The sequence below is a fragment of the Pelophylax lessonae genome (assembly GCF_965119305.1).
Source record: "Pelophylax lessonae genome assembly, chromosome: 3".
NCBI classification, from domain to species: Eukaryota; Metazoa; Chordata; class Amphibia; order Anura; family Ranidae; genus Pelophylax; species Pelophylax lessonae.
Window position 1 is genome coordinate 378,461,464 of NC_138770.1, and position 16,109 is coordinate 378,477,572.

Genomic DNA, 16,109 nt, shown 5'->3' on the forward strand with positions numbered 1-16,109 from the left:
AGTCTATAATACAGTTTAGGGTCATATACCTCACAATAAAAACATGTGGATCCTGTAATTTTAATAACATAGCATTAAAAACTTTAATAGAGATAAAATGATAATGGTATCCTGTGCTTACATATCAAAACGAACCCAATAGTGATACAAAATGTTCAATAAACAGATGTGAACATAAACAGTGTCAACTTCAATCTTTCATTGCTTTCTTCTGTTAACAAATACAATGCAACCATCCACCAAGTGATAAATATCCCTATGTGCACCTCCCCAGAACAATCCACAGTTATCCCTTTCACCACAAAGATCAGATCTGCGCTCACCAGGCTAAAATGCCTCTCTCAAGAAAAGTCACACCAGGTCAAGCTGTCTCAGAAGGAATGCTTCTCTGCCTATGTGGATGGCTGTTCCAGACTCCATAGGAGGATGATTTCTTAAGGGAACCCATGCTGGTAACCTTAGGTTGGGAGGCTGCTGGAGGGTCTAGCGCCAAACATGTTCTATGCTTGGCAATCTGCACAGAGATAGGATCACAAAGCTTAGGTGATAAAATAGGAGAAGATGGTTGCTCTTAAAAAGAGGCTTCTACCTCATTAAGTTCGAAGTTCAACTTCCTCCACTCTCCTTCTGGGAGTTCTCCTTGCTTAAACATGAGTACAGCATTGCAGAAGGGGCTATGGATGTCAGGAGGGGAGGGAATTGGAGGGGAGCTAACTGAGTAAACTATCAGTGCTTAATTTTTCTAGAGACGTTAGCGCCATTCTTCGCACCCCCTCCCCAAGACCTTTTGGTGGCTAGGTGTCAGGGAATTGCTTTTCCCCATCCCAAGCCATTTCCTTCTACGTTCCCCCATGTTTCTGCGAGAGGGGCCCTTGTAAAAGTATGCAGAGTGACCTGAGGAAAGAAAGGGGTTAATGTATCATGTCTCCCCATGTTCACACACTGAAGCATTACCAGAAGTATTGCACAGCCAGCAGGAACATGTAGAACATAAAAAAAAGCAGAGAGCTGAGTTTCTCAGGAGCCAGGAAGGGCAGTAAAACCACCTGAGGCTAGCCACGGCTGTCCCCAAGTAGCAGCAGCGAATAACCCCTTAGCCACCATAGTAGCAGAAAATGGAGAAGGAGAGGGGGCCAAGGTGATGCTATGGGGATTAGCCCAAATGAGAACAACCACTGGATTCGAGCATATTCCCAAGGAAACCCAGTCAGACAAGAGAGTATATATGCATCACCCACCAGTAGCTGAATACAACAAGGGGAAAAGAAGATTTAACATTAGCGAGGGGGTTTTCAGGGATTGGGTCACAACAGTGCAGGTTGTCTCTGCCCTGGAGCTGTATAGCACCCTGAGGCTAACCCAATGCGCTGCACTATGTGACAAGATGGGTGCCGAACGCAGGATCCAGTGACTTTGCAGGCTGGCGATGTGTCTTTCCAGCTGGGAGCCAGGTACCATTTTTAAAGCAGTCGCCTCAAAAAACTGATTCCAGACACAGCATAAGATGTGTGGCCAGAACACTGGGAAGAAAAGCTGATTGTAAAAATCAAAGTATACTAAAAAAAACAATCTTCGTAGTAGAGAGGAGACACCCAACACCTAAAGACACTGGCAAACAATAGAGGCTTGCTGGAGTGAAAGGGGTTATATGGGGGTCTTAACAGTTTTTTTCACCAGTGTCCATTCACCTAAAAGTATCTACCTATAACCCATTTGTCTCTAAATCTGCTTGTGTCCAGTACTGTATGATCAACAAACAACTTTTTAACTTTCAATCAGTAAGAAACAGAGAAGTACATTGTATATAAGCTGTATGCAACATGGAGAGGTGTACCTACTTAGAAGTAAAAAGCCATAAAGTTTTATGCTGCTTTTTTTTTTTTTTAATGCTGCTTCTCTTTACATTGCTCTGATGTGCAAAGCTGTCCCTATGCCAATACTATAGTACTCATAGTAAATAAACTTACACGCTCTTCTGGATTCCCATTCCGATCAAGTTGATACAGTCGTGAAAGGTGTGCAATAATCCACCAACAGAGGCCCAAGGTATCGTTACATTTTACTACATTGCAGATGTAATGTACTTCACTACCTCCAGGACCCTGAAGAAGCTTCCGCAACAAAATACTGAGTAAACTCCAGAAGTTCTGAAAAATAAGAGATTACTTAATAGCGCAAAAAAAAAAAAAAAAATTACATAAAAATGTGTACTCAAAATTTCGTTTCTACAATGTTTTTATTGCTTACAGAAGTGACCTGCCAGACACTGCCCGTATAGTTCATATATCGTATATGCCGACGTATTAAGACGACCCCCTAATTTTCCAGCTAAAATATAGGTTTTGGGCTATACTCGCCGTATAAGACTACCCGCCTTCGGCTGTTTACACCCCCTAATCTGTTAGCCCAAAACAATTGTCCCTAATCGCTCAGCCCATTTGGCAAGAGGTTTGTTTGGCTTGTGTGGGTAGTAAAGAGTTCTGTCTTGCCTAGATGTATGGTCTTCACGTTGGTATAATAAATTCAAAGCCAGCTCAAATTGGCAGAGGTTGTAACATCATCAGCCCGCCCCTCTGACTCGGCCAATCCGAGTAGGCTTAGTATCCATTAATGGAATACATCACTCACTGTGATTGGCTCAGCGCGGTGTACTGTATGTAGCCAAAGCTAGGGTACAAACAGTATTCCAGCAAATCCAGCGGGTTGAGAGATTAAGGACATTCGTTTTGGGCCAGATTGGTAAAGTAGTCCTCACATTTTATACTCCACGTATAAGACGACCCCCCGATTTTTGGGGGATGTTTTGAAGGTTAAAAAGTCGTCTTCTACGCCAAAATATACAGTATACACAGTGGGTAAAATAGGTATTCAGCATGTCACCATTTTTCTAGGTACATGTATTTCTAAAGATGCTATTGACATGAAATTTTCACCACATGTTGGTAACAACCCATGCAATCCATACATACAAGGAAACCAAAACAAATTAAGTTATGTGTAATAAAATGGAATGACACAGAACAAAGGGAGGTGCAAAAAGATATGGAAAGCCAAGACACCAGCTGAAATCTATCAGTAAGTAGAAAGTAATTCTGCCAGTCAGTGCAAATTAATATCATCTGGTTCAGTCTCAACTGATGGCCTATAAAAAAGGTGCCTCATTACCAAGGTGTCACAAAAGAAACATATTATGATAGGTAAAAGCAATTAGCTCTCTCAAGACCATTGCAACCTTATTGTTGAATAACTAACTAATGGCATTCAGAAGGATTTCTAAACTTCTGAATCTTCCAGTAAGCACTGTTGAGGCCATAATCCGGAAGTTGAAAGATCATTGCATTAAGAACCGACCACAACCAGGTGCTCCTCGCAAGATTTCTTAGTGAAAAGAATCAGAAGAGTTATCCAAGAGCCAAGGACCACTTGTGGAAAGCTTCAGAAGGACCTGGAATTAGCAGGCACAACTGTTTCAAAGAAAACAATAAGTAATGCACTCAACCGCCATGGTCTATATGCATGCTCCCAACGCAAGACTCCATTGCTGAAGAAAAAGCATATTGAAGCTCGTATAAATTTTGCTGCACAACATTTAGACAAGCCTATGAAATACCGGGAGAATATAGTCAGGTCATATGAGACCAAAATTTAACTCTTTGGATACCATAATACACACCATGTTTAGAGTAGAGGTACACCAAATGGAAATTTTAGTGCTGAAACCGGAAATTCAGGATGCACCTGGCCAAAAATTAGTTTAAAAAAAAATTAAATCTATATAAAAATATATAATATTGTATTTAACTTTTTAATTACTATCATGAATTTAAATGAATATGAATTTGTTGGCCATTATAGGCACCTTTAGTGCAGGAAGGGCACATCAATAACGCACTCCTGTTAAATTTTTTGATGCAGTTTTTGAGTCACATGATTTGTGAAACACACACCATAAGCACGGTAAAATTGCAGCAAAAATCGGCAGCTTTTTCGCTCTCAGCAAAATGCTGATAATACCATTTTTGCCCAATATGTTTCAGGACGCCAAAAATTCGGTGCATCCCTAGTTTGGAGGTCAAATGGCTCTGCACATTACGCCAAAAAGGCCATACCAACAGTGTTGTTTGGAGGTGGGAAAATCATAGTGTGGGGCCGTTTTTCAACATACGGTACTGACAAAGTTTGTGTCATTGAAGGAGGGATAAATGAATGGAAAAATGTACCAAGACATTGTTGATAAAAATCTGCTGCCATCTACCAGGATGATGAAGATGAAACGAGGGTTGACATTTCAGCAAGACAATGATCTCAAACACAAAGCCAAGGAAACTCTCAATTGGTTTCAAGGTAAGAAAATAAAGCTGCTAGAATAGCCCAGCCAATCAACTAACTTGAATCCAAAAGAAAATCTATGGAAAGAACTAAAGATCAGAGTTCATAGAAGAGGCCCACGGAACCTTCATGATTTGAAGATTTGTTTGTGTGGAAGAATGCACCAAATTCACAGCTGAGCAATGCACGCAACTACACTTAACAAAATTATAAAAGCAACACTTTTTGTTTTTGCTCCCATATTTCATGAGCTGAACTCAAAGGTCTTAGGCCTTTTGTATACATAAAAAAGTCTATTTCTCTCAAATATTGTTCACAAATCTGTATAAGTCTATGTTAGTGAGCAATTCTCCTTTGCCGAGATAATCCATCCAACTCACAGGTGTGGCATATCAAGATGCTGATAAGACAGCACGATTATGGCACAGGTGTGCCATAGGCTGGCCACACTAAAAGGCCACTCTAAAATGTGCAGCATGCAGAAGGCATATTGAAGCTGTAATTTCCAGCAAATAATTTTGTATGAAGTATTAAATAAATTTCAGTTAGTGTTTTCAATACTTTTCCCAAGTGTCATTCCATTTTATTGCACATAACTTAATTTCTGAACTTATTTGTTTTGGTTTCTTTGTATGTATGGACTGCATGAGTTGTTACTGACATGTGGTGAAAATTGCATGTCAATAGCAACTTAACCTCCCTGGCGGTATGATTCTTTCAGATTTTAGGTGCTGAAAGCGGTACCATTAATTTGCATGTAATTCTTAAAAATGGAGCAGCCCAAACCAAACTATTTACATGTTTTTTTTTTTTACTGTGCGTCCCTTATAACATCTAGGGTATGAAAGTTTGAAACACAAAATCATAAAATTATAACATAATAAAAAACTATAAAAAAAGTTAAAGTATATATTATATATATATATACACATACATACATATATATATATATATATATACACACACATACACAGTGCCTTGCGAAAGTATTCGGCCCCCTTGAACTTTGCGACCTTTTGCCACATTTCAGGCTTCAAACAAAGATATAAAACTAATTTTTTGTGAAGAAACAACAAGTGGAACACAATCATGAAGTGGAACGAAATTTATTGGATATTGCAAACTTTAACAAATAAAAAACTCAAAAATTGGGCGTGCAAAATTATTCAGCCCCGTTAAGTTAATACTTTGTAGCGACACCTTTTGCTGCGATTACAGCTGTAAGTCGCTTGGGGTATGTCTCTATCAGTTTTGCACATCGAGAGACTGAAATTTTTGCCCATTCCTCCTTGCATAACAGCTCAAGCCCAGTGAGGTTGGATGGAGAGCGTTTGTGAACAGCAGTTTTCAGTTCTTTCCACAGATTCTCGATTGGATTCAGGTCTGGACTTTGACTTGGCCATTCTAACACCTGGATAGGTTTATTTGTGAACCATTCCATTGTAGATTTTGCTATACGTTTTGGATCATTGTCTTGTTGGAAGACAAATCTCCGTCCCAGTCTCAGGTCTTTTGCAGACTCCATCAGGTTTTCTTCCAGAATGGTCCTGTATTTGGCTCCATCCATCTTCCCATCAATTTTAACCATCTTCCCTGTCCCTGCTGAAGAAAAGCAGGCCCAAACCATAATGCTGCCACCACCATGTTTGACAGTGGGGATGGTGTGTTCAGGGTGATGAGCTGTGTTGCTTTTACGCCAAATATAAAGTTTTGCATTGTTGCCAAAAAGTTGGATTTTGGTTTCATCTGACCAGAGCACCTTCTTCCACATGTTTGGTGTGTCTCCCAAGGGGCCTGTGGCAAACTTTAAAAGGCACGTTTTATGGATATCTTTTAAAAATGGCTTTCTTGCCACTCTTCCATAAAAGGTCAGATTTTTGCAGTATACGACTGATTTTTGTCCTATGGACAGTCTCTCCCACCTCAGCTGTAGATCTCTGCCGTTCATCCAGAGTGATCATGGGCCTCTTGGCTGCATCTCTGATCAGTCTTCTCCTTGTAGGAGCTGAAAGTTTAGAGGGACGGCCAGGTCTTCGTAGATTTGCAGTGGTCCGACACTCCTTCCATTTCAATATTATCGCTTGCACAGTGCTCCTTGGGATGTTTAAAGCTTGGGAAATCTTTTTGTATCCAAATCCGGCTTTGAACTTCTCCACAACAGTATCTCGGACCTGCCTGGTGTGTTCCTTGTTCTTCATGATGCTCTCTGCCCTTGTTCTTCAAGATGCTCTCTGCGCTTTAAACGGACCTCTGAGACTATCACAGTGCAGGTGCATTTAAAAGGAGACTTGATTAGACACAGGTAGATTCTATTTATCATCATTAGTCATTTAGGTCAAAATTGGATCATTCAGAGATCCTCACTGAACTTCTGGAGAGAGTTTGCTGTACTGAAAGTAAAGGGGCTGAATAATTTTGCACGCCCAATTTTTCAGTTTTTTTGTTAACAAAGTTTGAAATATCCAATAAATTTCGATCCACTTCATGATTGTGTCCCACTTGTTGTATATAAACTAATGTGGGGCAAACTAATGTGGGGCAAACTAATGTGATTTTTTTTATTTTGCATTGTATCAGTGTGTTTTGTGTGTTTTACATTTGAATTTGCCGCCGGTTCCACCCCCCTGCGAACGTCACGTCGCAGGAGACGGAAGCCGGGGCACGGAGAGGATCGGGAGTTAGATCCGCCGCTAGACACCGCTTGGATACATCGCTGGATCCTGGTGACAAGGTAAGTAACCCCGCTTTCAGGATCCAGCAATGCTTCTGGCGGTACCCCAAGTGTGGCTCGGGGTTACCGCTTTTGGCTCTGAAATTTAACCCCGAGCCACGCTCGGGAATACCGCTAAGAAGGTTAAGAAATATATTTACCTATACAAATAGTGATGTAGGCTTGTCTACAGTGAAGACCAGGGAGGTACAAATATGGATTCATAGCACTCCTTTCTCCTCCCCCCTTTTTTTCCCCTCCTCTCTCCCCCTCCCCCATTCCTGTGTACCCCCATATTTTCCCCACATGCCCTACCCCCCTCCCTGACCCAGTCCCAAATATAATTATGCAACGAAACCAAATAGAGCTCTACTTCATACTAATTTTATACTTTAGTTTGCACCGAATAAAACCCTAGATACTAAATCCACACGAACATCTAGCTATTTTCTGGGTGTACCCGATCCTTCAGACAAGCTAAATGCACGAGAAAAATTACCCCCAAGCATAGATTTTCCGCCACGCACTCTGATAGATGTTAACGTTAGTTTATACCTATAATAAGGAAGTCAGGATTGCATTCAGAAATCGGGTTTGATGTCTTTATGTTTACTTACCATTCAAGATACCTACTAAAAACATAATAGGTTTTTTCTCTATCCTTTTAAACTCTACATGATAAAACAGTCAATTGCATTCTGTATTGCTCTTTGTTATTTGACAATAAAATATTGTGGAATATAAAAAAAAAAAAAAAAAAAAAAAAAAAAAAGTGACGTGTTTATTTCCTATTTTTCCAAATCATGTGCCACAAACTGCTGAGCTCTGTACACTATATTAGAAAATCACAGCAATAGGAGATGTTTTTAAGGAACTCCCTAGTCATCCAATTCAACAAGGACATTTAAAGCAGACTAAAAGAACACTGTCAGATGAACACAACACTTTACAATAAGATTTAAAATGTGTATCCACTTCACAAGCAGATTCAAAATGTCTATTCACCTGTTATCTGATAAATGCAGTAGCTGTCATTACTTGTATACGTCTGAAAAGGTCAAAATAGCCTAACTTTTTACTTTTGAATTAAAAGTATATAAACCAAAAGTTAGAACTTTATTATCTGCATACTTGCTCCAGTTAGAAACCATAGCATAGAAGCACTGAAGCCACGGGACAAGCATCTCATTTAAAAAACTAGAATAAAACTAGAAAAAAACAAGGCCTTCACATTTTTTTTTTTTTTTTTTAGGCGCTCTCTGAACGTAAAAAATGCCCTGGAAAATTGTAAACACTTACCTCTGAAGAAGAGGTTTTACTCCTATGGTCAACAAGCTGGATAATTAAGACCCACATCTCTTTGATGCATACACAAGGATAAAATTGATTAACAAAGGCTTCAGATGGGCGTACCTGGATAAAAAACAAAAAACAATGAAAAAGCAATCTTATTGTAATAAAAATGCCTTACACACTTAAGAGACAATATTTAACAAAAGTAACAGTGCTGGCAAAAAGCTGTTTAACCTATTTAACCTAAGGTCCCCGACACGTATACAAGGACAATAATTGGAGCTGGAGAAAAGGAGGTTTAGGTTGAAATTGCAAAAAGGGTTTATATTTAAGCAGGAAAATGTGGAACTCCCTTCCCTTGATAGTGGTATCAGCTGGGAGTGCTGAGAAATTAAAATAAAACGTTATATATTTCTGTAACAAACAATGACTAACAGCATATTCAACTTTATGGATACAAAACAGTAAAAAAACATTAGATAAAGTTTTTACATGTATGTATTTAGGCAGTCAATCCAGTTTACTCAACATGTTTCGCTATAAACAATAGCTTCATCAGGAGATAAACTTGGTGGATGCTGCACAAGTAAACTACAAGAAAAATACAATAGGTCAATTAACACAAAATCATTATTGACTAAACAATATAACCCAGAAAGTATATTCACACATTGATGCTTACATTCGCAGGTCCCCAGGAGGAAGAACTAATTTAGCACAACTGTATATAGGATAAATGGGGTATTAAATACTTTACTGAAGACACCGGCTTTTATGAATCCGGTCAGTAAAAGGATATCAGCAATCATAGGGGGAGATAGAAACCACAGGAGTACCTAGGAAAGGACATATATTATGGTTATATCAAACTAAACTTGTGGGTATAGGTTAAGATTAGTATGCCTTTAAGAAAGGTATGGATATTTCTTTTTACCTCCCCTTTACTTCAATAGGGAAAGTAACAAAGACAACTTGGAGGGCCTAAGTTCATGAGTATGCTTGGATGACACATGCCTTAAAATATTCTTCCCATTGGATGATGCAGGGCACAGGAACTGACCATAGCACCTCTTAATGAATCATTACAATAAAGACAAACTTCTAAGATCATTATCATTTACCTAGGTGTCTCCCATTCGATACATGTCCTCCTCCATAAATATTGCAACGCTCAAAGCGCCATATTTGATCCTTTTTAGAACCCCCCACATCCCAGCATCCAATAACGCCATTAGAGGTGTCAACGCCAGTGGGGCCCAGTGCAAGATGGCACCCGTTCCAATACCACGAGTGTGGGCCGCGCATGCGCAGTGAATCCATCGGCACCATCGTGGGAGTTCCTGCTAAACAGGAATGATAATCGCCAAAACTCCTGGACAGAAACTTGCTGGAAAGTAAAAGCAAAGCACATTATAGGGCTACAAGACACCTGATACAATAGGTCAAAGGCCAGGCATATAGGCCAAATCAATTTAATTCTAACAGTGTCCTGGGCATCCATATGATTGCCCATCACTCTCACAGTCAGCCAATGAAGCAGTACTATTTAGTGGCCAGAAATGGGTACTAATACAGCCCATTAACAGTTCAACATTTTCTCTGAGGACGCTTTCACAAAATGATACACAAGCATTAATTACAGTTATGTAGCACATCATAACATTACACTGACTTGGCATCACAACATTTATATATAAAGAAATCAAAATATGACCTATGATCAGTATGCCATTAGTTCCAGATAAATTATCTTTTATCCAAGAACTCAACTACCTAACAGATATTCGAACATGTTTTTACTGTTTTGTATCAAAAAAATTCAAAAATGTATTATAGTCATTGTCAGTTATTGCACCAATTCAAAGCCCCATCTTTCTAAAATTTGCATATTTCATATTCATTTTGGGGGTGTGGTACCAGTGACTGCCAAAAAATCCCCTTTAAACAGGGTTAGTTACAGTCAGTCAAAGACAGTCAGAGGTCAGGGTTAGTATGTTTTAAATAGTATTAAAAAACAAAACAAACAAACACACACACACACACACACACACACACGAACGGTTCCCGCCCGACCACTGCAAATAAATGACTGGTCAAAACAAGCCGCAAAGCCATTACCCAAAAGCCTGCTTCATCCAAAGCCCCCCCCCCCCCCCCGCCCCAACACATTTCACCCTGCCCACAGGCTTAATCATAGTGCGTGGCTTTGGATAAGCCAAGCCAGCACCCATTTCAGGAAACACCGGATTGACTTACAGGAGCTTGAGCGGGGACCTTAAGTTTTAAACCTGTGTCCATTATAATCACAGTCATCATGAAATGTAAACAAACAGCACATGTTAGTTGATCGGCTCTCCTGACTCCCACTGAAAGCGGAAGAAAAAGGACAGTTGATTTGTGCCTGCAAGTTCGGTCTGAGCTACCAGTGATTTTTACAGTGGATTTTCACACAGATTAGGGCATCATCAACAAAAAACAAAAACCAGTGAGGAGGCATTCCAAATACTGAGCATAACAGATGAGAGTAGTACAGATTAGGAATATGTGCCAGTTGAGAGCAGTGGGTCAGTAACAGATTCTGAGGAGGAAGGGGTCGCAACAAAGAATAATACAATTTGAGGAGGAGCAGACAACCACTAGCATCCCAGAGGTTCCCCCCAAACCCATATGACCACCCTCAAATTCAGCAGAGCCTACAATCCCCCTTTTCACAGTGCAGCTAAGCTCTCAGATAGTAATGGAAAATGTTACGCCAATTCATTAATTTTCCTGTATTGATGATATGTCCGTATATATCATTCGAAACATGTCACTGAAAGAATTCAAAAGTTCTGAAAAAAAAAAGTCCACGCCTACTCATGCACTCAACCCATACATCACATGCCACATACATCAAATGTCTTTCTTCGAATATGCCCAGAACACGACGACATGATCACAAGTTTTCTAGACTTCAATGAAAATTCCCTGTGCCCCCCTCAAAATCATCCTGCTTACGGCAAGGTGTGTAAAGTTCAGCCACTTTTTTTCCAGTAAGTTTTCAGAAATGTATACTCCTGACAAATATTTGTGTTGATGAGTCCCTCCATTTCACTGGAAGGTTGGGAATGACCGGACCACAGGATACACGTATAACTTTCAAAGCTTATAAGGGAAAGGATAGTCTGCTAGAGCAGCTTGGATACCCTACCTATATGGGGGGAGGGTTAGTGGAAAAATTGTGTGCCACCTTGTAGCACCACTATTCCAGAAGGGGTACAATCTGTACGTGGATCATTTTTACACCAGCCTCCTACTATTCCTCCATCAACAGCTCAAGCTAACTGTGGCCTGTTGGACAGCACCAGAGCTTCCCACAAAACTCAAAAGGGGAGGGAGGGGGGAGGAGTCAGCCAGTTCGCAGAATGAAGACATACTAGCAGTAAGTGTAAATATAAAGAGATGTCCATTTCCTTTCCTCAATCGACAATGAAACCTTGTGTAAACTTCAAACAAGACAAGGTCCCATCCAAAAACTCAAGTACATGCACTTCCATGCCATACTAAGGGGGGTGCGTGACCAAATGTTTTAGCCCTACGTAACCACCAGGAGATCAGGTTATGAACATAAAGTATCCATATACCTATTCCAGTTAGTCCTGTACAATTCCTATATCATCTTTTGTAAGTGCACACACAGACCCCTATGCTATCTGAAATATCAAGAGCACATTGTTACAGCCCTTACCTACCCATAAGGCCATGGGCCTGAACAAATTTGCTCTAGTTCAGTGAGCGGTCTTAATGAAAGACATTTTCCTGATCTCATCCCTCCTACCCAAACAGGCAGCAAACCTCCCCAAAAAAATGTGTATGCACCTGTAATATACATCACTATGACATTAGCGAATTACAAGTGAAGATATTTCTCCATTGTCCGCTACCTGCCATTTTCCTGTATGATTATGCCTCCGCCACCTGAACTGCCCCTGATCTATTTATTGACGAAGCCTCTGCCTGCCGTCTGAATCCTTTTCTCTGATGTTCATTGACAGACACAGCTCCATATCTTTTGACCCTTGGGTTTATGCTGCCCCCTACAGGAGTAGGACACTATGCTGAAAAAAGTTCAACTATGCCCATAGGGCAGTCTCAGGTGGGTATAATACTACATTCTAATATAGGTCTTCAGTTTTGTAAGTGTCAGAATAACCTATAACCCAACGTTTTTAACCTTAAAATTCTTTTCTCTGAGTCCTCTGACAGTCGCCGCCCATTCATACAGTCTTCACGATTGGGTATTGGCCTTCTCCGCAGGAGCAAACTAGGCAGTAATTTTGTTAATACAACAAACATTAACATATAGACTCACCCACAGGGGGCCCGTCCCTCTGGTATATATCCTCCAGCCAGTACCACTCTAATCCAGTTATGTAGCAAGCAGTCCATGAAAAACCGTCAACCCCAAAGAGAGTGGCGGGGGCGGCGACTGTCAGAGGACTCAGAAAATAATTTTACGGTAAGATTTTACAAAAATTCTATTTTCTCTTACGTCCTCTGACAGTCGCCGCCCATTTATACAGTCTTCACGACTGGGACGTCCCAAAGCAATGTAGATGTGAGGGTTGGGAAGACGCAACCTTAAAATAGGCAACGCAGCACCCAGGTCAGAGAAAAAAAACAAACTGAACCAGTGGGGTAAGTAAAGCTCAAAAAGGGCTAACCCAGGAAAAAAAATGGAAATAAACCCCATGACTAAGAGACATTAAAAAAAATAGCATGTCTCTTTAAACCACTGCCGCACTCAAAACCTTGCGGCCAAAAGAAGCATCCGAGGATGCCAACACATCAAGTTTGTAAAACTTAGAAAAGGTGTGTACAGACGACCAGGTCGCCGCTTTGTACGCCTGAGCCACCGACGCCTGGTGGCGAAAAGCCCAAGATGCACTAACCGCTCTAGTAGAGTGCGCCTTAACAGGGAAGGGAGGAACCCGACCCTTAATCGAATAGGCCTGCATAATCGTCTGTCTGTTCCATTTGGAAATGGTTGCCGCAGACGCCGCTGTACCCTTCCGAGGGCCTTCAAGAAGGACAAACAGACAATCCGACTCCTGGAAAGAGTCCGTGGCGGAAAGGTAAACCTTGATCGCCGGGACCACGTCCAGGGAATGCAAGGCAAATTCCTTCGGATGCTTAGGCTTCGCACAAAGGGAAGGCAACACAATATCCTCATTGAGGTGGAAGGCTGAAACCACCTTAGGAAGAAAAAGACTGATTTGGTCACAGGACCACTTTATCCCTATAAGGGGAGCGGCAAGACAGAGGCGCCAAATCATACACTCTGCGAGCAGATGTGATCGGCACTAGGAAGGAAACTTTCTGTGACAACACAGGCAGAGAGATCTCTCTCTGATGTTCTCCAAAGGAGGTCGTTGTAAAACGGACAGAACCAGATTCAGGTCCCAGGGAGGTAAGAGAGCCTTTCTCGGGGGAGCCAGATGACGCACACCCTGAATAAAGGTGCGAATCAAGGAATTAGACGCCAAAGGGCGCTGAAAAAAATGGCCAAGGCCGACAATTGGCCTTTGATCGTGGTCAGCGCCAGGCGCTGATCCACCTTTGTTTGTAGGAAGGCCAAAACCCTCACCACTGAAAAGGAGCTGGGGTGAAGACCTTGTGGCTCACATCAGGCAAAATATGCCCTCCAGGTGCGATGATAAATCTTCCCAGAGGAAGCTTTTCTAGCTTTTAGCAAGGTAGGAATGGAAGCCGATGGGGTACCCCTGTCTCTCAAGATTTGGCTTCCAACAGCCAAGCCTTCACAGCCAGCGACTGTAAAGCAGGATGGAAGATCGGTCCCTGAGACAGAAGATCGTTTTAGTGGAAGCCGCCAGGGAGGCTCGACAACCATCTGCATAATGTCCACGTACCAAGACCGACACGGCCAGTCTGGACTCTGGAGCTACCAGAATCACCAGCATCCGTTCCGAGGCTAACCTGCGGAGGAACCTGGACAACATTTGAAATCGGAGGACAGGCATATATCAGCCGATACCGATGCCACGGCACCACTAACGCGCCCGAGGCGTCTGCCAGGGGATCGCAAGATCGAGTCACGAACCTTTTTTACTTTTTTGTTGAGATGGGATGCGAACAGATCCACGTCCGGAGACCCCCCACTGGATACACAGAAGGTGAAAACACCTCCGGGTATAAGGACCATTCCCCCTGGTCCAAGGTCTGGCGACTCAGATAGTCCGCCTGCCAGTTTTCCACACCTGGAAGGTGGACGGCCGAAATCCCCGGAACATGCGATTCGGCCCAAGACAGAATGTCGGCCACTTCCCTGGCTGCCCGGGCACTCCTGGTGCCCCCATGATGATTGGTGTACGCCACTGCTGTGGCGTTGTCCGTCTAAACTCATACAGGGCAGCCCTGAATCCGAGCCGACCAACGGAACAAACAGAGCTTGATTGCCCAGAGCTCCAGGACATTTATCGGTAGGGAGAACTCCTCCCCCGACCATGTCCCCTGGGCACAGATCATGCCCAGAACTCCACCCCAGTCCGATAGGCTGGCATATGTGGAGAGCCGTGTCCACAATAATAGCCTTGTGTCAGAATAGGTGACTGGAGCCAAACAAAAGATCCGATCTCACCTGGTGGCTTAGAGAAATCCTTTTGTCCCAGACTGAAGATGCCTGTCCCACCTGGTAAGGATCTCTGCCCCGTAGCAGAGCCAACACAGGAGCCAAAACCTAGGTGAACACCCTTGGAGCCGAAGCGAGATCGAAGGGCAACGCCACGGACTGGTAATGTTCCTCTGCGATTGCGAAGCGGAGATACCGCTGATGACCCTCGTAAATAGGGATGTGCAGATATGAATCTTTTAGGTCGATGGAGGCCATGAATTCCCCTGGACACAGAGAAGCGGTTCAGTAACTTTAGGTCCAAAATCGGACGCACCTTGCCCTCTTTTCTGGGCACTGTGAACAGATTGGAGTAAAACCCCCGAAACCGGTCATGCGGAGGGACCGGCACGATGACCCCTTGGGCGAGAAGATCTTGAACCGCCCGTTGTAGACCCCGGAAACGATCGGGAGTCAGATGGAGATTTGATGGAAAGAATCTGTCTGCGGGGCGAGATCGGAACCCGATCTTGTACCCTGAATGAATGAGCTTGTGAACCCATCTGTCCTGAATGTCGGACAGCCAGGGCTCGGGAAAACAACGCAGACGTCCCCCCACCCCTGATACGGGTGAGGGCGTCCTTTCAGGAAGAGGTGGACTGGGTTGCCTGCCGAGCTTGACCCATTTTGGGCTTACCCGCCCAAAATTTCTTGTGACCATCGGAGGCCTTGAAGGACTTACCCTTGTCCTGTGCCCCGAAAAGACCCCAGGTTAGTCTTAAAAGGAGGGACTCTGCTTAGTGTAGGGAGATTTACCTTTCAAGACTTGAGGCAAGAGAGTACTCTTACCCCCAGTAAGCCCCTTGATCAGCTCATCCAGAGAGTCACCAAAAAGACGATCCCCCGCATAAGGGATGTCAGACACTGTCTTCTTAGAAGCGTGGTCGGCCGACCAGCTTTCCAGCCAAATAATGCGGCGGATTGCAATCCCGACCGCAGATAGACGTGCGACCAAAGGAGCCTCGTCCAAAACCGCGTTACACAGGTACATCAAGGCCTGTGCCATTTGATCCAACATGTCCAGCGCAGCAGAAGCCGACTCTGCTACCAGAGTGCGCCTAAGCACCTTGGCCCATTCTGCGATAGTCAGAGACCATCAATGAGGCAAAC

The 16,109-nt window shown here is 42.8% G+C and overlaps 1 protein-coding gene across 1 annotated transcript in view; it reads right to left on the minus strand.

Annotated features, from left to right (window-relative positions):
- Positions 1–16,109, minus strand: part of MMS22L (MMS22 like, DNA repair protein) — a 239,496-nt gene that overhangs the window by 164,372 nt on the left and 59,015 nt on the right. The window contains exons 8-9 of the mRNA XM_082251696.1: positions 8,339–8,452; positions 1,968–2,147 (exon numbers count right to left, since the gene is read on the minus strand). Coding sequence (XP_082107822.1) covers positions 1,968–2,147; positions 8,339–8,452 — 294 coding nt within the window. The remainder of the gene's footprint in view (positions 1–1,967; positions 2,148–8,338; positions 8,453–16,109) is intronic.